This window comes from Corylus avellana, chromosome ca8, assembly GCF_901000735.1.
Source record: "Corylus avellana chromosome ca8, CavTom2PMs-1.0".
Classification (NCBI taxonomy): Eukaryota; Viridiplantae; Streptophyta; class Magnoliopsida; order Fagales; family Betulaceae; genus Corylus; species Corylus avellana.
In genome coordinates, this window is record NC_081548.1 from 2,584,261 (window position 1) to 2,610,036 (window position 25,776).

Consider the following 25,776-nt stretch of genomic DNA (forward strand, 5'->3'; position numbering starts at 1 on the left):
TGGGGGCCCACGTGGGGTTCCCTGGAGTCCTGGACCGTTGTTTTTTTTTTCTTTTTTTTTTTTTGGTGCCCTTATTTTTGGTACGGGAATAAATGGGTGGTGAACATATTTAGGTGTCGTGTCACATTTCACAATGGTTTTAACAATATTATCCACTGCCATATTAATACCAATAAAAATATATTTTTTTTCTTTTAAATAAAATTAAAAATTATTATCCTCAGTCAAAGTTAAAAAATAAATTTATTACATTTATTTTACGCCGACTAACGTGTGACTTTTCTTCATTAAAATTTTAAAACATGTAAGTCAGCCATATAAATAAGTATAATAAATGAGTACAAAGAGTAACATTATTCATAATCTAATAATTAATGAAATACGATCTCTTGTTCAATGTTTTATTTTGTTGTATCTAATAATATGAATTAAATATTTTTGTACACGAGGTAATAAGGTATATTTGTAAAAACACACAACTTTAACACCCAATTGAGAATGACAGAAATTTCCTTTAAACTAATCTGAAAGAAATATTCTTCAACCCATGTAAAATAGTGTCAAGTGTCTATAAACATTTAAAATGTACATTAAATTCTTAACATCATTTGAAATTTTTTTTTTTTTTTTCAAATCACACGTAAAAATATCGCTAAACAAAATGGACACTAAATATTTTTTTTTAAAAAAAAAAAAAAACATTTTAACACATGGAATTTAATTGATTTTGAGTATGATTAAATTATTATTAATAAGTTGTATATTTTAGGGGATTTTTCTAAGTAGGATAGAATCTGAACCGGAAGTTGCAATTAATGATTGTGCAAAAGGTAAGTTGCAATTTATTAAATTAAAATAAAATGTTCCTTCTAAGACAGACAGGCGTGGGCTTAGCTGGGAATTATTTACCAAAAAAAAACAAAACAAAAAGAATTTTAAATGGTAAAAAAAGTCAAATAGCAATTAGATGACTCTGGGTGCATGACACGTGCCACGTACCCTTGTCGTCATTTGCCCCTCGTGGAATATGGAGACGGATAAGGATACTTTGAGTGATTTTTATGGGAACGATTTAATGTTGTTGGGTTTAATAGCGTAAATAGTGTTTATGTTATTTAATTTTTGAGGTAATTTTAGTTTAGACCCTGAATTATTAGGTAATTTGAAAAACTCTCAAACTTCAAAATCTCTCAATTTGTATTCTTTAATTTTTAATTACAATCAATTTAAACCATTTCGTCAGATTTTAAACCATAAAAATGAAACAATAACGTTTATACCCCTGACTTCTTTTAAAAAATTCTAAATTTACTCTTAATTCCAAATTATAAATAAATAAATTTTTTAAAAAAAAAAATCAATGATAATTTGGTCTTTTTAAGGATAAATCAAGGAAGTTAACTGCTAAATCTCACGGAGTGGTTCAAATTGACTGCAATTGAAAGTTCATGATCCAAATTGAGAGGTTCTGAAGTTTGGAAGACTTCTCAAATCGCGTAGTAATTCAATGGTGTAAAGTGAAGTTACCCTTTAATTGATTAAATTTTGACAAAAATATATTTTTTATTAAATTTGATAACTCTATGGATTTTTATTTTATTTTATTTTTATGATTTTGTAATAAAAGTTGTACTACTCTAATCATTTTATTAACTCCGAGCCACTTAAAAAATGGCCAAATTAGAAAGTCACAGTTTTTCTATAAATTGCTCCTCTATTAAACTAATCTAAACATGTAATTATCGAGTATATTTTTTAAAAAAAATGCATATAAAAATTACATATTTTATTAAAAAGTACATTTAATTTTTAAAAAAAGTTGTGCTTTGGTTTTGTTAATAGTGTAAAAGTAGAACCCACAAATGGCTGCCAAAATTAGGGAAAAGAAAGTGGGGCCAAACAGGCACCAATCATCGTATCTTTTCTTTTCTTGCATGGACTATACTTTTCACTAGCAATTTGAGAGAAAATTTTATGAAGAAATACGGAAAAGACATGCAAAATTAATGAATTTTGAATTTTTCTATAAAACAAAATTCAAATTTAGAACATTTGTTCTCGTACTATTTTCAATTATCAATTTTCTTAAAATTTTAAGCTATTTATTATTTAATTAATATTCTATTATTCACCAACAACAAAATTACTAAACAGATCCCCCAAACCACCAGAAATAATAAAAATAAAAACACCCAACAAAAGCAAGAAGAAAATTTTAAGTGAAGCTTGTATGTCCAGCACACAACCACAAAAAAAAAAAAAACTACTTTTATAAAAGTAGAACTTTTCCATCATTTACTTTGTTAAAAAAATTGTTGTTTTGTTGTTTTTGTCTTTTTGTTGTTTTTCTTTTTTTTTTCCTTCTCAAAACACTACTAAAAACATAAAAATAAATAAATAAATAAATAAGGGAAATATTATGTGTTCTTCTAGTGTTCTCATCGTGTCCTCCAAACTGTAATGTGACTTTTAAAATTAACGTTAAATTTGAGATTATTATTATTGACTTTTAATCTATTAATGATTTTAAAAGTCACGTCACAATTAAAATGACACAAGGAGAACACTAAAAGAACACCTAACATTTCCCAATAAGTAATGTGAACATTTATGTCACATCAAAACAATTTTTTAAATAAAAAAAATTTTAAAAAAAAAACACTCCCCCAAAACATATTAACTATTTAAACAGATTCTACATATAAGATTAAACATCCAAAGATTTGGAAGAAAGGAGAAGATAAAGATAAAAAGTTATCCATTAAAGTACCAAGATCAAGAATTCAAGATAGATTAGATATTGTAGTTTGTATTTTGAGTTTTGAATATACAATAACAAGGAAAATGCCAAGTGTTATTCTTGTATTTTTCTGGTGCTCTCCCAACTGTAATGTTGCTTTTAAAATTATCGTTGAATTTGAGATTATCATTATTAACTTTTAATCTGTTGGTTATTTTAAAAGTAACATCACATTTGAGAGGACACTAAAAAAATACTAAAAGAACACATAACATTTCCCCAATAACAATCATGAAGCCTATTCACACAGAAACTCTTTATTAACAAACATACCCTTTATATTACAATACAAGCAATACTTGATCCTCATCTTCAAGGAAGTCACTGATCCACTGAAGCAGATAGCTTTTATATTGCAGTGGCTACTCAGGAGATCCACCACATAAGCCTCTTGTTTTTTTTTTCCTCTCTTACATAATATCACTTGGCATAGTATGCCTAAATACACTAACAGGTGTAATTTATATCCTTAGGGTACATCACCCCATGGTATAAGAAGGTGAGGGTAAGTTGATTACAGTGCTCTTGACCTTTGTCATCATATTTATGCTGTTAGTGATTCCTTGGGAACCAATTCCACTGTCCTTTAGACCCTGTAAGAAAAGAGTGTTAAAAAAATCACTAAGAGAATGATACATAAGGGATTCAAAAGGAATTACTCAAACCACAGCTACTTATTTCAGCCAGGCAAAATACAAAAATAACATCAATAAGATTTGCATTGGAAGGAAAAGAAGTACGTACAATCATCGGAGGGCAAAGTTTTTCGCCAATTTGGGTTGGAAGAATTTCCTTAAATCCAGTCTATTAAATTGACGTGTGTCCAAAATGCATGTAATTCTTGTTAACAAAACATGTAAGTTTAATAGACTGATCTAGTTTGGAGAAAAATTCCGTTTATCCTTGATAATACAAATAGCCAACTATGCTGGATGATTCCCCATATGATTATTAAGGGCTTGTTTGGGTGTGTGTTTGAAAGCACTTTTATGAGTCAAAAAATGACAAAAATGCACTTTGGACAAAAGCTTAAAAATGAAGCTTTTGTCGACAAGCGTTTTTTTGACTTAAAAGTTATATTTCTTAAACACAATCCCAAACATACTCTAACTCATGGTATTAGTGAATATTGTGTCGCACCAAAAGAAGAAAGTGGCATTCCTTCCAACTTTCTAAAACTTTTACAATAATTCTTCATAATGATTAATTTATCCAAACTAGATAGTAAGAAATATCCCCAAGCAACCGTGAAATTCAGTAACATGGAAAGATAAAGCACCTGGAAAGGAAAATGATCTGGTCCACGAGCTGGTGCCGAATTAATCTGAACAGTCCCTGTCTCCATTGCATCACTGATCAAAATTGCTTTGTTTATGTCTCTCGTAAAAACACAACCCTGCAATTGAATATCAGCTTATAAGGAATTCTGGAATCAGTTGCTTGGATGATGCAGAGGATTTTTGAAATGAAAATTGTTAAAAAGTTTCAAATTGGAATGAGAAGTTGGGAAGGTTGACCAATATCACACCTGAAGGCCGAAATTGCTACCATTACAATGGCGAATTCCTTCTTCAACAGAGTTTATGCGGATGACAGGTAAGACTGGACCGAACGGCTCCTCCCAAGCAATCCTCATTTCAGGTCGAACATTGTCTAACAATAACGGCCATACGAGGTTTCCCTCTCTTTTGTACTCCTGGCAGAATGTTGCTCCTTTCTGCTTTGCATCCATTACTAAGCCTTCAATAAAGTTAGCAGAGGACTCTGTAACAACTGGAGTAATATCACAGTCATCCTCAGGTGGCCCAACAGTTAATTTTGCTACTTTAGCTTTAACTTTCTCAACAAGAGTGTCAGCAACAGATTCCATGACCAGGACAACCTTTACAGCCGTACATCTTTGACCACTGATTAGATAACAATACAAAATTATGAGGACATGTGCTTCAACTGCAAATAGAGCCTTGTAAAACTAAAGTGGCCATAGTGATGAAATTATGATTATGAGAGAAGTTGGAGCCCAAAATTAACTGGAATTATTTGTACAAACAGCCAGGAAGAAAGACGTTGCTCCCTTGCCGACAATGTGAGGATGCATCAATGTGCCAGAAAACAATTTTTTCTAGTTAAGGAGTGTTATGCAGCTGCTCTAGACTCATTCTTCAACTTTATGAATAGTTTGGTACTTAAATTCTTTATTCATGAATAAAAAGCAAATTATAAAATGATATCTGTTAAATTGAGAAAGTTTAATATTAATTTAAGTCTCTTTGATAATATGGAGAATTTAGTCAAAGCGAGAGTGTTTAGCAACTCCATATTTTCTTTGCTTCACCTGTAAGAGAAGCCTCCTTTTATGATATTAGCTGCTGCCAAATCCAAATCAGCATCTTCAAGAATGATACACGCATCTTTTCCACCCAGTTCCATCTGAAGAGGAGTCATGCCTGCTTTCTTTGAAATTGCTATTCCTGTGTCTCCACCTGTGAAGCTAAGGTAGATAGATCGTTAGGTAGGAGAACATGCGACTTACTCGACATGCAAATATAGTGTTTCAAACTCAGAGTTAGTTTAAGTACACAATTCACATGCCTTAATTGGTTATAGAGGGATGCACAAGCCACTTGGCCCAAAAATCAAAACAAATAAATGTTGAAGCTATATGATTAGAAAAGGTTGTACAATCAAGAAGGATAAGAACCAGTGAAATTGATGGAAGGCAACGATCTTAAGGTGACTAAAAAATTACCTTATACAGTTAATGTTGAAAAATGGAGTCAAATGAGTAAACTATGGTAGTATCTTCTAGAAGACGTCAAAGGAATAGTAAAGGTTGTTGCACCAACCAAGCCGTCGAATGAATAGAACATGGTTGTTGCACCAACCATTCTCACCAACCATTCCCACCAACCATTCTCACCAACCATTCCCACCAACCATTCTCACCAACCATTCTCACCAACCCTTCTATACCTATATAAGGAGCATCAAGCTTCATTGTTTCATAGGGTGCTAAGACAAGCAAGCATAGAGAGAGAAAAAGAAAGAAAGGTTGAGAGAAAAAAGGTATAGAGAGATAAGTCTAGTGTTAGGCATATAAGAATTGCAGATCACAACATAGAAGAGTTGTGTGCAATCTCTCTCTGAAGTATCTCTTGTAAGGTCTCCCCGTTATTTTCTCCCAAAGTAGTGAAATCTCTGCAACTCGGTGGATGTAGGCAGTATTGGCCGAACCACGTATAAATTTCTTGTCTTGTGTATGTTTGTGCGTGTTTATAGTACTAATCAAAAGTACACGTGTATGTTCTGTCGAGGAAAGATTGGATTTTAAGTGAGACCGGTGTGACTCCTCCAATCTTACCTGGGAAGATACCGAGCTGTATCTTTGGTAAAATATTATTTACCGTACTTGTGTATTGTTGTTTTTCTTGACAGATTGGATCCCAAGATCCTGAAGAGGAATTAGTGGCGTCTAATTTCCCAACAATTGGTATCAGAGCTCGGTTCGTGTTCCGTTCGAGTGGGAGCAATAGCGTCAAGTTTATACAACAAGAAGGATGTCTCAAGAAACCCCCGAAACCACTCATGAAGTTCCTTCTTCAAGTGACAGTTCAATGAAGTGGAGTCCAAATTATGGATCAGGCGGATCTATGAAAGTTGAAATAAAGCCATTTGATGAGAAGATCAATTTTGGCTTATGGCAAAGGCGGATGCGTGGCATGCTTATTCAACAAAGGCTCCTAGTTGCCTTTGCCTTAGAAGAAAGACCGGAGGGCATGACTGACCCCGAGTGGTCAGATATCGATCAACGGGCAATCTCTACCATTGAGATGTATATCACAGATGATGTGTTAAATCATGTGATATCAGCAATCTCTGCCAAAGATATGTGGGACAAGCTAGAAGCCATATATCTGGGGAAATCCTTGTCAAATAAGCTTTTCCTCAAGAAGAAACTCTTCAAACTGGAGATGAAGGAAGGCGAGGACGTGATGAAGCATATCAACATCTTCAACGCTTTGATCAACGACTTGAATCGGATAGATGTTCAATTCAGTGAAGAAGATCGAGCCTTGTTATTGCTTGCATCATTTCCAGATTCTTATGAGCATTTTGTCACCACGCTCATGTTTGGAAAGACAACTCTCAAGTTCAATGAGATTGTGCAAGACATCATCTCTCATGCGACCATGAAGAAGGCAGATGATAAGTCCACTTCCGGATCTGCTTTGAATGTGGAAAGTAGAGGCAGAAGATCAAACAGAGGCAACGGGCATGGAAGGTCGAGATCAAGGGCCAGCAGGTCAAAATCAAGGTATCCAAGAAATTCCAACAGCCAGAGCAGCTCAAAAACTATTGAGTGTTGGAATTGTGGCAAGACGGGTCACTACAAAAATCAATGTAAAGCTCCGAAAAAGGAGGCAACAAACGACACTGCAAACGTGGTGGCAGATGAAGCGCAAGAGGCCCTGATCCTCTCGGTTGATAGTCCATTTGATTCTTGGGTGTTAGACTCAGGGGCTTCCTTTCATACAACAGCGATACGCGAAATCTTGGGAAACTATGTTAGTGGAGATTTCGGGAAAGTGTATCTAGCTGATGGTACGGCGCTGGATGTTGTGGGCATGGGAAATGTTCGGATTAGAATACATGCAGATTCAGTATGGAAGTTGGAGAAAGTCAAGCATGTTCCAGAGCTGAAGAAGAATCTGATCTCTGTGGGACAGCTTGATGATGAAGGGCATGGCATTCACTTCCACGGAGGTAAATGGAAGGTCACATTTGGGGCTATGATGATAGCTCAAGGTGAAAAGACTGGTACCCTCTATATGACCACAGATATGAGGGATACTATTGCTGTTGCGAATGCAAGTGCTGAAGCAGATCTGTGGCACCAAAGGCTAGGGCACATGAGTGAAAAAGGGCTCAAAGTTTTGCACTCATTAGGGAAGCTACCAATGATAAAGTCGATTAATATCGACTTTTGTGAAAATTGCATTTTCGGCAAACAGAAACGGGTGAGTTTCAAAACGGGTGGCAGAACCCTCAGAAATGAGAAGCTGGAGCTAGTTCACACAGATGTCTGGGGGCCAGCTGCAGTCTCGTCCATTGGCGGAAAGTCATACTTTGTGACTTTCATTGATGACCATTCCAGGAAGGTATGGGTTTATTTCTTGAGACAGAAATCTGAGGTGTATGAAGTATTCAAGAAATGGAAGGCCATGGTGGAGAACGAGATAGACTTGAAGATCAAGAAGCTAAGATCTGACAACGGTGGAGAGTACGAGGACACCGGGTTCAAAACATTCTGTTTTGAGAACGGGATTCGTTTGGAACGGACTGTTCCAAAAACCCCACAGCAAAACGGGGTGGCAGAACGGATGAACCGAACATTGACAGAAAGAGCAAGAAGTATGCGCATTCAGTCAGGCCTACCCAAGCAGTTTTGGGCTGAAGCAATCAACACAGCAACCTACCTCATTAATCGAGGACCTTCAGTGCCGTTGGAGCAACGCATACCGGAGGAGGTATGGAGCGGAAAGAAGGTAAATCTTTCATGGTTAAAAGTTTTTGGTTGCATTGCTTATGCGCACATTAGTGACCATGTGAGGGGAAAGCTAGACCCTAAGTCACTAAAGTGCATCTTCATTGGATATGGAGGAGATGAGTTTGGTTATCGACTCTGGGATAATCAACATAAGAAAATCATTCGAAGTAGAGATGTGGTTTTCAATGAGAAGGTGATGTACAAGGAGAGAGGTACTGTACAACCTACTAGTCCAGTACAAGATGATCATATGTATGTTGAGTTGGATGATCTTCCAGAAAGTAATCCGGTGCAGCAAGTTGGTGAGGATCCTCAACTTGAAGAGCCTGAAGAACCTACAGAACAACAAGCACCACAAGATCCAACTCCTACGCCTGCACCTAGAAGGTCAGCTCGTCCACATGTACCAAACAGGAAGTATATGAACTTTCTGTTATTAACAGATGGTGGAGAACCTGAATGCTATGCTGAAGCATGTCAGGTAGAGGACTCGAGCAAGTGGGAGCTTGCAATGAAGGATGAGATGAAGTCTCTCATCTCTAACAAGACATGGGAGCTAGCTAAGTTACCCGTGGGAAAGAAGACTCTACACAACAAATGGGTATATAGAGTCAAAGAGGAACATGATGGTTCCCAGAGACACAAGGCAAGATTGGTGGTCAAAGGCTTTCAGCAGAAAGAAGGAATTGACTACACCGACATTTTCTCACCGGTTGTGAAACTGAATACCATTCGTTCAGTTCTCAGCATTGTTGCAGCAGAGGGGTTGCACCTAGAGCAGTTAGATGTGAAGACTGCTTTCCTCCATGGAGACCTAAAGGAGGAGATTTACATGCAACAACCGGAGGGTTTTCCAGTCAAAGGGAAAGAGAAAATTGTGTGCAAATTGTCTAAAAGCTTGTACGGCCTGAAGCAAGCCCCAAGACAATGGTACAAAAAGTTTGATGGGTTTATGCAGAGGCATGGCTACAACAAATGCAACGCTGACCATTGTTGTTACTTCAAGAGGTTTGAATCCAGTTACATTATTTTGTTACTATATGTCGATGACATGTTAGTAACAAGTTCGGATATGGATGAAATCCAGAAGTTGAAGAAGCAACTATCGAGTGAGTTCGACATGAAGGATTTGGGCGCAGCGAAGCAAATTCTTGGGATGAGAATAAATAGGGACAAGCAAATGGGTACTTTGCAGTTGTCTCAAGAGGAGTACATTTGCCGTGTTCTGAAAAGGTTCAGCATGAGTAATGCTAAGCCAGTTTGCACACCCTTGGCTAGTCACTTTCGGCTATCCAAGGATCAGTCCCCCAAGACAGAAGAAGAGAAGGAATTCATGGCTAAGGTTCCATATGCCTCAGCCATTGGAAGTTTGATGTATGCCATGGTTTGCACGAGACCAGATATAGCTCATGTAGTGGGAGCTGTGAGCAGATTCATGTCAAAACCTGGGAAGCAACACTGGGTGGCAGTGAAGTGGATACTAAGGTATCTACGAGGTACAACTAACATAAGCCTATGTTTCAGAAATAGCGAGCTAAAACTACAAGGGTTTGTAGATGCAGACTTTGCTGGAGAGGTAGATCACAGGAGGAGCACTACCGGATATGTTTTCACAGTAGGTACTACTGCAGTGAGTTGGATTTCGCAGATACAGAAGGTTGTTGCTTTATCCACTACAGAGGCAGAGTACGTGGCTGTAACTGAAGCAAGCAAAGAGATGATTTGGTTACAGGGATTGTTGGCAGAAATGGGTTTCAGACAAGATAAGAATGTTTTGTACAGTGATAGCCAGAGTGCGATACACTTAGCAAAGAATTCAGCATTTCATTCAAGAACCAAGCACATTGGACTTCGGTATCATTTCGTCAGATCACTTCTAGAAGATGAGGTGTTGATACTTGAGAAGATCCAAGGCAGCAAGAATCCAGCTGACATGTTAACCAAATCAGTTACTATAGAGAAACTGAAGTTGTGCTCAACTTCAGTTGGTCTTCAAGCTTGAGGACAAGTGGACGAGTTGCAGAAGAGGGAATTGCGGAGATTGTTGAGATTCAAACTCATTAGACTCCAAGTGGGAGATTGTTGAAAAATGGAGTCAAATGAGTAAACTATGGTAGTATCTTCTAGAAGACGTCAAAGGAATAGTAAAAGTTGTTGCACCAACCAAGCCGTCGAATGAATAGTACATGGTTGTTGCACCAACCATTCCCACCAACCATTCTCACCAACCCTTCTATACCTATATAAGGAGCATCAAGCTTCATTGTTTCAAAATGCTAAGACAAGAAAAGTATAGAGAGAGAAAAAGAAAGAAAGGTTGAGAGAAAAAGGTATAGAGAGATAAGTCTAGTGTTAGGCATATAAGAATTGCAGATCACAACATAGAAGAGTTGTGTGCAATCTCTCTCTGAAATATCTCTTGTAAAGTCTCCCCGTTATTTTCTACCAAACTAGTGAAATCTCTGCAACTTGGTGGATGTAGGCAGTATTGGCCGAACCACGTATAAATTTCTTGTCTTGTGTATGTTTGTGCGTGTTTATAGTACTAATCAAAAGTACACGTGTATGTTCTGTCGAGGAAAGATTGGATTTTAAGTGAGACCGGTGTGACTCCTCCAATCTTACCTGGGAAGATACCGAGCTGTATCTTTGGTAAAATATTATTTACCGTACTTGTGTATTGTTGTTTTTCTTGACCGATTGGATCCCAAGATCCTGAAGAGGAATTAGTGGCGTCTAATTTCCTAACAATATTTACCTAAATCACGGTAAGCATAAAATTAGAAGAAGGGAGAATGAGGCATAGACTAATTCAAGAGGAAGTAAAAACATTGAAGCTCAATGAGAGAGAAATAGTGAAACCTAAATCAAACCTGGAACATAGATACTGGACCACAGGGGCGGAACTAGGATTTGAGGTATGGGGGGACGGAAATTTTTTTTTTTTTTTTGGGTTGGGGAAATGGACGGACTTATACAAAAGCATATAGATACACATAATCTCTTTATATGTATGTTTGTATAAAATAAAAGCATAGAAGTGTTACATCTAATCTCATGGCATCACAAATACATAATAATATAAAAAACTAGCAAAATAGCGTAGAATAAAAAAAAAAATTAAAAAAAAAAAACTAGCAAAATAAATTAAACACGATTTATAGGGTCTAAGAAAAAAAGTACCTTTGAGCGTTAACTATTTTTCGTAACAATCCCCACAAGCCCCAAATAACAAGAAGAGAAATGCTAAAAGTCGAGTCAAACAATGGTGCAATCATAAATGATTAAACCATTTAATTTGTGATGTCAAAACAAATATTATAAACCTAAATGATGTCAAAATAACTATTCAAAAAATTGATTGTTGGTTTTTTTTTTTTTTTTTTTTGTGATTGTTGGTTAGAAGCTACTCAAAGATCCCAAACCATTTAACTTTTTTTATTCACATATTCAATCAAAGTCCTAAATCCAATTGAGTTTTTAATTAGAAGCCAACTAGAATATAGAGGGAAACTAAATGAATTGGGTATTTTAGGTTTTTTGTATTGAAGGAGGGGGCAAAGTTTTTTTAAAAATAAAATAAAAAGAAAAAAGAAATAAAGGGAAAACAAATATTATTATTTTGGGGGAGCAAAACTATAAAAAATAATTAAAATGGACACATATATTATTTTGGGGGAGCAAAACTAAGAAAAAAAATTAAAAGGGGATACAAATATTATTTTGGGGGGACAAAATATCATTTTGGAGGGACAAATTTATAAAATGGGTAGATTTTCAAGGCAATTTAAGAAAATTTGGAAAGATTTTGGGGGGACATTCGTCCCCCCAACACAAGCTGTAGGTCCGCCCCTGCTGGACCACATCGGAAAATTTTTCCCCAACCTTCCATCGACGGAGATTTCCTCGAATGATTCGAAAGTGAAGCCCTCCATGGGCTCTAAAAGCCCACTAACATTGGTGGGCCTTCTCTCAACCCCCACGAAATCAAAACTCCTCCGAACCATTCTCTGCGTACTCTCTCCCTCCTCCTCTGTTTCTAAAACATCCTTGGCCATGTCAGCAATAAACATTTCAAAAAAAAAAACAAATCAATGAAAAGAGCTAACTACCTGCGACGAGGAGGACCTATATAAACAGCAGCACCACCTCCCCTGTCTCATTCTCTCATTTTTCACAAAACCATCGCCTCATTGCAACCCTAGCCTAGCTCCTCCCACATTCAGTGTGTTGTCGTCATGATGCACGGTCCTCCTCCATGTCTGCAGAAGTTATCCGACGAAGAAGAGAAACAACGCAAAAAACTGGAAAAACTGAAAAAAGAGCCTCTGGAGCCGGAGGAACCTCGGTGCGAGGAAGTAGTTACTGTAACTGAGTCTGCTGTCGGAAATACTTGGCCGACCGGACTGAGGAGGAGGCGTCCTAGTCCTACACCGATAGCTTTCGGTGCGGAACATGTTACCGAGGAAGTTGTTACTGAGGATGTGACCGGACAGGCTCTGGAGGCCGGAAAGAAAGAGAAGCAGGAAATACTGGAAAAAGAGCCTCTGGAGCCGGAGGAACCTCAGTGCGAGGAAGTTGCCGCCGAGGTTCAGGATGCGACCGAGGAAGCTGCCGCCGCCGAGGTTCAGGATGCGACCGGACGGGCTCCGGAGGCCGGACAGAACGAGAAGCAAGACTAGTCTTCTTCGTTTTACCTCGTCTGGTAGACTGATACTCATACTCTGATTTGCGTTTTGCGTTTTTGTCTATAATTGTCTAAATAAACACAGGTCAAAATCAGCCTTGACCTGAGTTTGAAATCTCACGCTCATAGCCTAAGGCTAAGGGTCAGAGACTTACCGGTTTACTACTTTACTTCCGGTTTCTAGATTTTCCTTACCGGTTTACTGCTTTACTTTTACCGGTTTCTAGATTTCCGGTTTCTACCGGTCTATAGGATACTGTCAGTGATTTTTCGATTTCTACCTTACTTCCGGTTTCTAGATTTTCCTTACCGGTTTACTGCTTTACTTTTACCGGTTTCTAGATTTCCGGTTTCTACCGGTCTATAGGATACTGTCAGTGATTTTTCGATTTCTACCGGTCTATAGGATATTGTCAGTGATGCCGGTTTAGAGAACATTTGTAAATAAATTGAAATACTGTAAAAAAAAAAAAAAAAACAGAAAAAAGAAAAATTCAAATATTATACCAATCAACACATTTTACTATTGATTCTTGCACAGAAATTATGTAATGTTCGGTTTGTATTATTATTATTATTTTTTTTTTAATTTTTGTTCCTAATCATGAAGGCCATTCGTTAAAAACACTAGGCCATCAACTCTTTTTACAGTAATCCCCTAAAAGTAAAAATTTGTAAGAGCTCAGAATTTAAGAAATCTTTCTTCTGACAAAATTTCAATCTTACCCTTACTTAATTATTGTTAAGATTTTATCATTTGAAGTAAAGCTTGAAAATTGATTTGGTGGAAGCCACGTTTTAAGAAAGTATTGTATGTAGGGGCTACAAACGAACATTTGTTTGGAAAAATTTTGAAAAGTATATTTCTAAAATAAAAAAATTAAAGAATATTTCACCAAAACAAAATAAAAAATAAAAAGAAAAGGAAAAATTATTGTATTTTACCAAACAGCTGTTTGAGTGGTTGAGGGAAAATGTAAAGCACGATAAGAAGCATTTGGCTTTTTGAAGGTAATGAAAGAGGAATTGTATTTTACCAAACAGCTATTTGAGTGGTTGAGAGAAAATGTAAAGCACGAGGAGAAGCATTTGGCTTTTTGGAAGGTAATGGAAGAGGATGCACTTCATGCAAATAAGGTTGCACGCCCACCCCCCACCCCCCCCCCCCGGGGAGGGCGTTGAGGAGTTGGCGTTGATGCAGGAGGTGATATGGGATTCAAAGGTTGACCAACCTCGGACTAAGGGTAACAGAGAACTGCTAAATTTATAAAGCTCCATTAACTATGGTATAGCTAGCGGGTCTTCTCGATGAAGGAAGGGCGAGAATATTGGGTTGTAGAGCCCAGGGTGGTTATTGTTTGCCCTTCTTTCTTGAGGGCAATATTTTTTGATGGATTTGCTTCAGTAACTTTGGAGGTCTTTTTTAGGTGTCAGGATTTCTTTAGGCTTATAATGAGTTTTTATCTTGGGTCTTATTGTGGGTTTTCACGGGTTTCCCTATATACTTTTTGTGTGCCTAGAGGCACATTGGGCTTTTTGATATATATAACTTTACTTATAAAAACAATAAAAATAAAAACCTTAAAAGTTCATACATTAACTGTCTATATGTTTATAAAAGTTAGAGTTTTCAGTACTCTTAAGCAAATGCCGTAGCTTCAATATTGCTGAAGCAAAGGATTTCAAATTACTTCAAGCGGACAATAATTGCAATGGAGGCAATCATAACGCAGAGACTTATCACTAAAACAAGAAATTCAATATTTTTGCTACATGAGCTCAGCAAACCTGAAGCTTATTAATTGAAATTTTTAAAGGGCTTTGGACCAAAGCTTTGAGCCTCACCAACTGCTATAAGAACTGGTGATTGATCAGAGACACCTGCAGCCAAGAAAACTACTGAAGTTTGTCCAAAACAGTCCATCCAATACTCATTACTCACTACTCTGTCAAGCATCCTAGCAACAAAACCATCACCTTCTCTGTTATTGTTCCATGTCAAAAAACAGCCTGAATAAGCTAAATCAACCAGCTCCATTTTATTAGCACACTCCACAAAACCAACATCATAACCATTAAACCTTGAAGTTCCCCATTCCTCATGTACATGAAACACAGAATTAAAGTCACCCACAAGAAACCAGGGGATCCTGCCAACAGACTGTTTAAAACTTCCAAAATGAGACCATAAATGCTTCCACCCCAACCCTTTAGGATTACCATATACAAAAGTTTGCAACCAAACCATTGAGCCATTGACAGCTTCAAGTTGACAACATAACTGAAAATGAAAAGTTGACGTGTTTTAAATAACCTATACTTTTGAAGTTGTTTGAGTGATGTAGACCGTGGCCAACGAAATGAAGCGACAAGTCACAGCTGATATAAGTTTTGAAATTTTGAATTAAGGACCAAATAATAATAATAATTACCTTCGGTCCTTCATTCTTTAATCTGTAAATACACTTGCTACTAAACACTCCAAATTTAAAAAATGCTGGACCTAAAGCTGCAAAAAAACAGCAAACAACAAACACTACAATTTGCTATACACCCAAACTCTAACCAAAGCCAAAACAAATCTGCAGTGAAGAAGACCAGAAATATCTTTAATCTGCAGTACCACAAACCAGAGAAACTGCAGTAACTACACTACATATACCAATCAATCAAAGCTACACAAGTAATTGATCATATTTTTTTTGGATAAGTAATGCATATCATTAATAAGCACAGAGGGGCACAATCTTATTACACGGAATGTAGTCAGGTCCCCTTAAAGACTTATATATTCAATGCATGAAGTAAACTCAAAAACTAATTAGTTGAAGTAATTAAAAAGATTTATATCTATCATTTTAAAGCTATAGCTAAAAAAGGAATGTGAAGAGGTTTATAAAGTACGAACTTAATAGGGTTACATTAATTCTCAAACTTAATTAATCTGTCTACACTATTTCATTTGAAATCAAGCTTCAAGTAAAGAGCCTTCTGATTTCTCAGCATCAAATATAGAGACTCTCACAGCATTTGTCTACATACAAATCTCCAAGCTTCTTCTTTTCTAGTGGTTGACGATCACAGAAAAGCAGCTCTCCTGCTCCTGTCGACGCCAGCAACTCACCGCCGCCGCTGCTGCTAGAGCTCGCCGGAACCGGACCCCGTATCACCCGATCTCGATCATCAATAACAGTATGAGTTCTAACATGATTTAATTATGATAGATTCTAGGCAAATCAACATTATACAGAATAGAGAAATCACCCAATCAAATCAAATATTGAGTTCAAGTCACAAAGTTGAAACCAGAACTTAAGCAAGCCATAAAAAAAATAAAAATAAAAATAAAAATTCAACATAATATATAAAACCTGGAGGGGGGACAAAGATTTTAACATGTTCTAATTTATATGGATTAAATTAAAATTAGAGGTTTTATGATGGTAAATTTTTTTGTGAGTTATTACTATGTTCAATAATGTATTGGTGTAAAACTTTTAGTGTCTTTTTTATTAAAAAGAAGAACAAATCCACACCTGACAGACATGGATCAAGATGACCCCTTAACAATTTTCACTGCTATAAAGAAGCTTGTCTAAGCATATCTAACCTGTAGCATAAGTTAAAATTGTATGATACCTTTGTTAGGTAACCACGCAGTCCTTCATCCACATTGGAGCTACCCAAAACAAGAAAAAATCCGGGTTTGTTGTGCACCCATGGCAAGAGCGACGCTAACATAAAAGCCAGCACCATTCTGATTCGAGCTTGAATGTTCTGCAGACCTAAGTTCTCAATGTTAGATCCACCATCTACCTGTGAAAACAAACAGCAGATTAAAGAATTATTCAAACATAATTACTTACACTTGCTAATGTTAATATGGTCAAATATCTACTCCTTTACCTAAGCAAAAGGCCCAATGTACCACATGAAAAGCATAACACAAGTTCTCAGATAATCACTCCACAAAACATATTAAAGGAAAAAGAGAAAGAAAGGAAACACAATCTCTCTATAGCATTAAAATTACATATCCTCGAAAAGGTGGAGCCAAGCCAATACAGTGATTTGGTAGATGACCCAAAATTGTTGTACACAAAAGAGAAGAAGGTATAATTGGAAGTGATGGACTATATAGCAATGCCAGAAACAGAATCTTTTACCTTACAGCGTGGTCGCTTTCCTGTAAGTTTTTGAAATAAAGACAGAAGTGCAGAAACAACCCCATCTATGAAAACATCAAGATGCCATGAGCCAATCTCATCTGCTAGTACCTTTGCTCGTGACTTTGTGACTTCAGAACTGTAAGAAACAAACCCTGTTAGTGGACTACAATACTCTCAGTGTGTAAGCTGAAAATAATATCTGAAAAGGAACTTATTCAATTAAAATCTAATTGGCTTGTTGAAATGCAGTCTACAAGCAATAAACCTATTAATATCACAAAATGTTTTCTGTGTTACTATTTATAAGAAATGAATCCTGGCGTCTTTCCTTGGAGATATCATACAGCCTTCTCACTACCTATGGTTTTCAAAAGAACCATACACTCCTTGATGGGCATCATAAGGTAACATGTTTCATTGGCCAGCCAATAATAATCTAGTCAAAATGCCAAAACTTAAATACAGTGATTTTCAATACAAGCCACACATGGAATTGCCTGGCTACTTCAGAAGTTTTTAAAGAATGAGAAATTATGCTTATTATGGTGTTCACCATGGAGTACCTATTTTAACACAATTACTACATGAAAATATGACACTACAAGAAAGCATTGGTTTCGTGTACATGGACCCACCTGTTTTCAGATCCCATAAATACTGTATAAAATATGCGTTTTGCAAATTCTCTGCTGTCAGTAGGAAACTGTCCACCAGTATAATTTCCAATACGAATTGCATCAGCTTTGACTTGTCCATCTCCATGTGCTATTTTTCTGCATGTAAATATGCATCACATTTAATAATTTACAATCAGAAAATACGACACTTGGTTCAGGGTTGTAAAATATGTCCAGCTCTCTTGCTGCCTCTGCTGCACCCCTAGTACTTATGGCAGTGGGCAGGAAAGATACAGCCAGGAACCCCACAGAAGATACACTTTACCAGCTGTAGTACAATGGTTTCCCTCTCTGGAGGAAGTTGATAATCAACTTGACCAATTCAACACAAATATCCTCCTCTCTATAAAAAGAGACGACTCCAAACAATAACATATACTTTTTGGTAAACATCTTCAGATTACCACTCTTGGCTAAAATAGATGTACACATAATATGTCCCATATTTAACGTCCTTTCTGAAATATTTTTAAGTCTTGACTTCCTTATACACCTAAATAAATTCACCAGTTTGCACTAGGCCATCTATGAGTTATGGAACAACCCTGGCTAGTGATTGGCTCATTGAAACTCTTGCTAGCCTTTTAATCAATTTAGCATGATTTAACTGTTCAGTTAACCTAGCACATTATTACAGGTAATCATATTGGAAGGCTAACAAAAGCCTGTTATTGGTTACCTGCCCCAGGCACTCATCCTGAAATAATTTTTTTTTTTTTTTAAAGTGATCGAGATATCATTAAAAGCGTAAGGCGCTTCCAAGTACAAAAGGATTATCCAAGAAAAGCCACCTAACTAGTAGGAACTCATCCTGAAATAATGGTCCTTTTATATTAAATGCAGCATGAGCCCATTAATTATTTGAAACAAAAGTAGACAGTCAACATGAAATATGAAATGCACAGTACAAGAGTACAGCATCGATATGTTACGCTTAATAAAACCAACCTTTTACGACAAGCTGGCACATGCAGCCAACTATAGCAGCAACCGAGGAGCTATCTGCTCCACCAGAAAGAGGAAACAAAAAACCAGAAGCTCCACTTCTTAAATAATCCCATAACCAGCAACCTGGGCCAAAGGCTATTTCCTCCTCAGGATCATGATACTTAATCTGAATCATGTTCAATTTAGCAAGAGTTTCGTAACTAGTGACATTCTTGTGAAAAGAATTCCACTGACAAAAACTACATAATCACCAATGAAATCAAATGAAACTTATTTGCAGAAAATTTCTAAGTGAAAGCAAGACTGCTATTTCAATACAGTTTATTCAATTACAGTGAAGCCTTAATCCCACCAATATGAGATTGGTTAAATAGTCCTTTCTGAACCAAGAACTAACCTTAAGTGGACTAGAAGGACACATTTTCAGGGTAAAAGGCTGAGAAAGCTTGTATGGTACTGCCACCGAAGGAACTTTAATTTTGCAACTTGCTTGCTCTTGAAAGCTACTTATAGATCCTCTAAGACTAGCAACCTGTGATCAAGCAAGCAAGTTAAGGAACAAAGAATATTCACAACACAGGGTTATAATCCAAAGACCAAAGAAATGCAATGAATTTGAATTGATAGAATTAATATCGGATTAACAGAATGGATATCAAAGTAAATGCCTATTTTCAGAGACCTCTTTAGTTGTTTGTATCAGCAGGTTTGCTAAACAACCACCAAGTACCAGTACATACTCAAACAACTCTTACATTAACAGCGTGACATGTAAGTGTGAATCATAGAATCGGATTGATGCAATACATAATTGTGCTGAAAATAGAGGAAGAGCAGTAATGGGTGATTTATTTTCGAGGAAGCAATTTAGTTGACAAACCCGAATCCCACAATTACTTGCTTATGCACTAGCATTTATCAACATAAATTGAAGCTATTTCATATAGTGCCTGTAGATATGATGTGTTATTTTTGGTGTGTTAGTTTTTCCCTTTTTGATGTGAATTGGGTCATGAATGGTAGGGTTATTTGGAAAGTCCCTATTGTACAAATTGTATAAGGTCATCGACTAAGAAAACAACTAATTTTCCAAATTGGACAGTATTTCAAACCCAACAGAACAATGCTTGCTCCCAACTGACTGCAGGACCAGCATTATCAGTTCATGCTGCTTAATTACACAGGAGCTTCAAACAAATGCATTAAAATCCTACAATTGCTATGTATTAGAATCTGGATCACCAAGTACAATTAACCCTGTATAGCAATTTGATATTAAAATTGAGCTTCAAACGAATGTAGAAACCTCAATAATTACTATGCATTAGAATTTAAATCACCAAGTACCATCTACCTTATATAGCAAAAACTCAAGAACCCCACCATTAATCAAGAACATTTACAATATATGATCGAACCTAAAAGCAAAATACGAAAAGTAACAGAAAACTCACCTAATTATCGAATAAGATTTCCAGTAATTGACCTCTCTAAACCGTGATCCAGGAATCATGACAGGCTTGGGCAGAGGAAGCAAAGTATGAAACTCAGGCCGCTTCACAACCTCATCAGAGACTTTCGTACTCAAATTCTTCCACAAAGCATGCACCTCCAGAGCCCGGGCTCTCACCTCCTGACTCTTCACCTTTGGCAAGAACCCCGCCGGCTCCGGCACAAAATCCACCGGCGCATCCCCTGCACCCTCAAAGTATTCCAAATATGAGTCACTAGTTTTTCTCATTTTAATTAAATATTTTATGTATTGGACAAGAATTTTGATATAATAAAGTAATTTTAAATTAATGATACTTTGACAATAAATGTAAGGAGGCTATTTGAATAAAGTTTGAGATAAAAATACAATTTTTCTTCTTCAGTTAGGATAATAATACATATGAGTTGAGTCTTGCAGTACTAAGAAGTAAACTCTTAATAGCTTAATAGATAATTATTTCCTGATTATTTATTTGTTGAGTAATATTATTTAGTATACTATAAGGATAATATGTTGTTAAAAATCAACAAGAACTTACATAAAGAATGTTTCGCTGCCACCTCATCTAACTAATATGAAAGTCTTACAATAATAAACTTTCTCTTATTTATCGGTATGTCTTCCCCTCGCGCGCAACGCATGTCCCTCACGTGCCGACACTTGGTTTGCTCGCTCATCCTACTTTCCGCCTTCCTCTGCTGCTCCATGCCTCCACCCACCGATGTTGTTGTTTATTTATTTATTCCTGTATTTTTCAGTTCTTGGTGTATTTTGTGGCATGTTGTCCCCTTGTTTGCGTTTGGTTTATCTTTGTGAAGGAGTCTTTTTTGTACTTGCCACCTTCTTTTTTTTTTTTTTTTAAGCAAAAAAAGGGGCTCGCAGGTGTGGTCATTGCCCCCGTGACCCGTCCACTTAAATCTTGGAACACATGGTATGGAGTAATGTTGCAAATCTCCATTGTGTTATTCTTGTGTCCCTCTAAGAATGATGTGGTTCTTAAAATTATCATTGAGCTTATTATTAATTATTATTGAATTTTTATCAAAGAGTAATTTTAAGAGACACATCATTCTTGAAAAGACACAATAGGGACGTATACAATTACTCCATGGCATGAGACCACCCGGAGAAATGCTACAAGTCTCTCTTATGTCCATTAAATGATGATGTGCCTCTTAAAATCACTATTGGGCTTGTGATTGATTAATATTGAATTTTGATCAAATGATGATTTGAAAAGTCATCTCATTTTTTTAGGAACACAAGATAGACTTGTAAAATTACTTGCCAAGCCACCTCTTTTTTTATTTTATTTATTTGTTTTATATATATACACACAGTGCTACCTTCCTCTAAACCGACTATTGATGCATGATATTATCCCATGTTGTTTCGTACCCAACAATTTGTTCCGTTTACAGAACTGCGTCTACGCTTACCGCCTCTTTTGACAGTCGCAGTTACTTTGGAGGTACAGTTTTTTCCACACTCTTCGCGCTCTTCATCATCATCAATTGCAAGATCTATCAAGTTAAGGTCTCCCTGGGATGCAATAGTTGCGTGCGTTTTGTCACAGTATTGTATAAGAGGCCTACGACTGAGGACAAAGTTTTCCATTCCAATAGCCACCGCTTTTATCACCCCAAACAATTCTTCCTTTGCAAGTGTCCTTGAATCCTCTGCACAAAACCTCAGGTACTTGCTCCCTTCCGTGCCAAAGCCCAACTTCATCTTCTTGCCGGTGCATGAATCCCACGTCCAAGCTGCGGTGATCTATTCATCTCAGCTCAGAGTTCGCAGCGGAGGCCACGACTACGAGGCCCTCTCTTATGTATCCCTAATCGAGACGCCTTTCTTCATTCTTGACCTCGCAAAGCTTAGATCCATCAATTACCCAATTCAACATAGGTCCAATTTGGGTCTTAGATAAGCATGCCTCTTTGTCAGTAACCAAAACCTTATGGTCCAACATTTATTGATAAGGCACCTAGTGAACTAGGTTAGAAAAGATCAGCCTTTGATAAAAAATTAATGTTATTTAGTAACTATTATACGACTGTAATATGGTGTTTCTATGTGGAATTCAATAACACAAGAGAAAACCACCAACCAAAACTCCCTCGAAACATAATGAAATAGTGTTTAAATAGTTTTGTAGGTTTTTAAATTTTATCACTAAATAAATAGATTCCAAATAAATAAATTAACTTTTGAAACATATATATATATTTATAGCCTAAAAACTACGAATTTTGCAACAATTGTCGATCATAATAAGAAAGTGGAGAAAGGAATCTATTGGAATGTGTAAAACGTAAATATATACTACAGTTTAGCCTGCTTCAACATATAAGATTAGAAAACGGTATAAATGTATTCCTTCATTGTTATGCAATGCTTCTTACATGATTTCATCAACTCTAGTTAATAATTATAATTACCTTGATTCTTTAATCTGCATATTTCTACTTAACACTCCATATTTTAAAAAAATGCTGGACCTAAAGCTGCAAAAAACAGCTAAAAAAACAAACACTACAATTTGCTATACACCCAAACTCTAAGCAAAACCAAAACAAATCTGCAGTACAACAAACCGCAATAACTACAAAACATATGCCAATCAATCAAAGGTATACAAGTAATTGATCAAATTTTTTATGGATAAGTAATTCATATCATTAAAGAGCGCAAAGGAGCGCAATTGTTTCTTATTAAGATATAAGAAACCACACGTACGTTTAGCCGACGTGTCCAATGGTGACGCCACCTTGTCCAGAATCGAATGGAGGAGGTCATTTGGAAGCCATGCATGCCCAGTCTGATTCTGATTTTGATTATGACGTCCATGAAATTGCCATGCCTATATATATATATATAGTAATTGATGGCTGCTATAAGAATCTTAGACAAGATCACCGACATGAATGTCCACTCGGTGACAATTGCCGTTAACTAATAAAGATGTTCAATTGTGTTTTTGTTATATTATTTATGAAACAATTACCGCAACTTATGGAATTCCTTGTACGTCTCAATTTGGTTATTGAGAGCACCTAAGAAATTAAGAGAAATAATATCAATAAATAAAAATATATCATAATCATGGTATCAATATTATTTAATACCATTTATTTCTCCATTTCGTCAAAACCTTAATCAATCTCGTGATCTCCTACTTGTAATGATACAAGTTCATCTTGTATCACTCTTATGTCTCTCTAAAGATGACATTAGACTTGTGATTGATCATTACTAGATTTTGATCAAATAATAATTTTAAAAATTACCTCAATTTTGGAGGGACAGAAGACAGATTAATAGAGTTACTCTCTCCTACGGCCTCAATAGGAATATATACAATTCTCTTTATTGTCAAACCACAATTACATGTATGGAGATAACAAATCCGACTTTAATTAAATGATCGTAAATACTAAATTGATACAAGTAATAAATGTTGATTTGCAAAATCTTAATCATTTAATATGGAAACAATTTTTGAGATTTCAGAATTTTTACATGGTAGAATATCGTTTGTAGGAGATATGAGATATGATGCAGATTCACAATATAATGGTTGTTCTTAAAAATTAAACCAGACTAAAGATGCACATAACGTACAGATCTTAAACCAAAAAAAAAAAAAAAAAGATCCAGAAATGAATTTTAAACATAATTACATCAAGAACAATTGTTGTACTGACATGAAAATGTAAAATATTAATTAAGCAGTTAGAAATATTGCAAGTGGTTTAATTTTAGAAACTTAAAATAGATACTAATCTATTTTTAAAAGAAAAATGCTAGGCTTCATTTTCTCAACCATCTCCATACATATTACATTCGTTCAACCCGAACTCCATATCATAATATAAAGAAATAAACGATTTTTAAAATTTTTTTCTTTTTTTTTTTTTAAAAAAAAAAAAATCGTTTATTTCTTTATATTATGATATAATTGATAAATAATATAATTGATTCAATCGACTAGTTGACCAAGAACAAAAACAAAACCAAAATTATTATATTTAATATTATATAAATTTAATCCTCAACGTTCACTCTATTATTATCATTTTTTGATTGGTGTTAATTTTGTCAGTTTTACTGAGAATTTTCTACTATAATAAAAATTAGTTATATTTTCAAAAGTAAGAGTGAGAAAGAAACCGACAAAATTGATGATGAGATCATCATAATAATAGTGATTGAGGATTCTATATATCCAAGTGTTTCACCTATATGATATAAATGTAATGGTATTTTTTTTTTTTTTGATAATAAACTTTGTGAACTTTATTGATAAGAAATTGCCAGTGAAGTATAAACCTTCAACAAACAATCATCGAGATAGAGCTAACTGCTCCATCAAAATAATATCACTAATACAATTAGGAGTGGTATCCCTCCAAATCCTATCACTGATATCAATTGTAGCCGCTCTCGCCAATCTATGAGCCGCCTCATTTGCTTCACGAGGAACGAAAACACAATTCCATCTCGAAAGAGTGAAAAGTACCTGTCTTGTGTCTTCTATTAGATGCCCAAACCGACTCCATAGGCTCGATTCATTCTGTATAGCCTCCACAATTTGCTTGGCATCCCCCTCCAAGGTTACACGTTGTGCTCCCAGGTCTCGGCATAAACAAGCTGCGTGAAAAGCAGCATATGCTTCCCCCATAGCTGGCTCTAATATACCCATCCTTGTTCTACTCTGTGCAGCGACCACTTGTCCCTTCTCATTCCTAATCACAACTCCGATCCCCACTCTGCCTTTTGCTTTATCAATAGCCACATCCCAATTTGCCTTATGCCACCCTGGAATAGGTGCTTGCCATGCCTTCACTCGGTTCTGTGCAGTTTTTTCTGCTTGATCCTTCTGGAATACCTGGGCATAGGCTATAGTTTCCTCTGTTGTTTTTTGAAGAATGACGTTGGGATCAACGAAAATTCCCTCATAAATCCACTTGTTTCTGCGGAACCACACTTGGCGTGATAACTGGACGAAAAGAGCAAAATCCGACAGATCACACTTTGAGAAAATGTGCTCCGCGGTTTTCATGAAACTTCCCCCCCCCCCCCCCCTGTGGTCATCTTCTGGAAGATCTTTTTGCTGCATCCCCAGATATCTGTTGCTGCCGAACAAGCCCATAAGGCGTGAAGGGCGGTCTCTGGTTCCTGCTCACAAATGGGGCAAAAAGGTTCTTGCACTACCTTACGACGAAGTAAATTCTCCTTAGTGGGTAGCACATTATGACAAGCCCTCCAGAAAAAAACTTTTGCTGCATTTGGGATTGCTAATTTCCACAGAGATTTCCATAATAAACTTTCCTCACTCTTTGTAGATCCACCTGGCCAGTTCCTCATTTCCATCTCCTTTGCTAAATGATAAGCACTTTTAACTGAGAAGATCCCCGAACTTGTGCATCTCCATATTCGAGTATCCGGT

General features: G+C 36.3%; 2 protein-coding genes across 5 annotated transcripts in view; both read right to left on the reverse strand.

Annotated features, from left to right (window-relative positions):
- Positions 1-3,041: 3,041 nt before the first annotated feature.
- Positions 3,042-25,776, reverse strand: part of LOC132189501 (NADP-dependent glyceraldehyde-3-phosphate dehydrogenase-like) — a 31,608-nt gene continuing 8,873 nt past the window's right edge. Inside the window, exons 2-5 of the mRNA XM_059604244.1 lie at positions 5,136-5,291; positions 4,329-4,707; positions 4,080-4,196; positions 3,042-3,393 (exon numbers count right to left, since the gene is read on the reverse strand). Coding sequence (XP_059460227.1) covers positions 3,280-3,393; positions 4,080-4,196; positions 4,329-4,707; positions 5,136-5,245 — 720 coding nt within the window. The 5' untranslated portion in view covers positions 5,246-5,291 and the 3' untranslated portion in view covers positions 3,042-3,279. The remainder of the gene's footprint in view (positions 3,394-4,079; positions 4,197-4,328; positions 4,708-5,135; positions 5,292-25,776) is intronic.
- On the reverse strand, positions 15,723-20,586 carry LOC132190094 (glutamine-dependent NAD(+) synthetase-like). Of its 4 annotated transcripts, none has more exons than XM_059604977.1 (7): positions 20,284-20,577; positions 19,227-19,361; positions 18,830-18,995; positions 17,840-17,977; positions 17,202-17,340; positions 16,675-16,851; positions 15,723-16,236 (listed from the first exon to the last, which is right to left on the reverse strand). In XM_059604977.1, the coding sequence occupies exons 4-7, from the start codon at positions 17,854-17,856 to the stop codon at positions 16,219-16,221; spliced, it is 351 nt and encodes a 116-aa protein (XP_059460960.1). In that variant the 5' UTR covers positions 17,857-17,977; positions 18,830-18,995; positions 19,227-19,361; positions 20,284-20,577; the 3' UTR covers positions 15,723-16,218. The 4 variants fall into 4 exon arrangements, 2 of the variants coding, with proteins under 2 accessions (XP_059460960.1, XP_059460961.1); XM_059604978.1 differs by having other exon boundaries at positions 15,723-16,210; positions 20,284-20,576; XR_009441090.1 differs by having other exon boundaries at positions 15,723-16,851; positions 18,830-18,952; positions 20,284-20,579.

What these genes read in the sequence shown, in the direction of transcription:
- LOC132190094 (XM_059604977.1), bottom strand. An exon ending in GAAAGCGACCACGCTGTAAG is followed by an intron (nt 16,852 to 17,201) that starts GTAAAAGATTCT and finishes TTGTTTTCACAG; the next exon opens with GTAGATGGTGGATCTAACAT.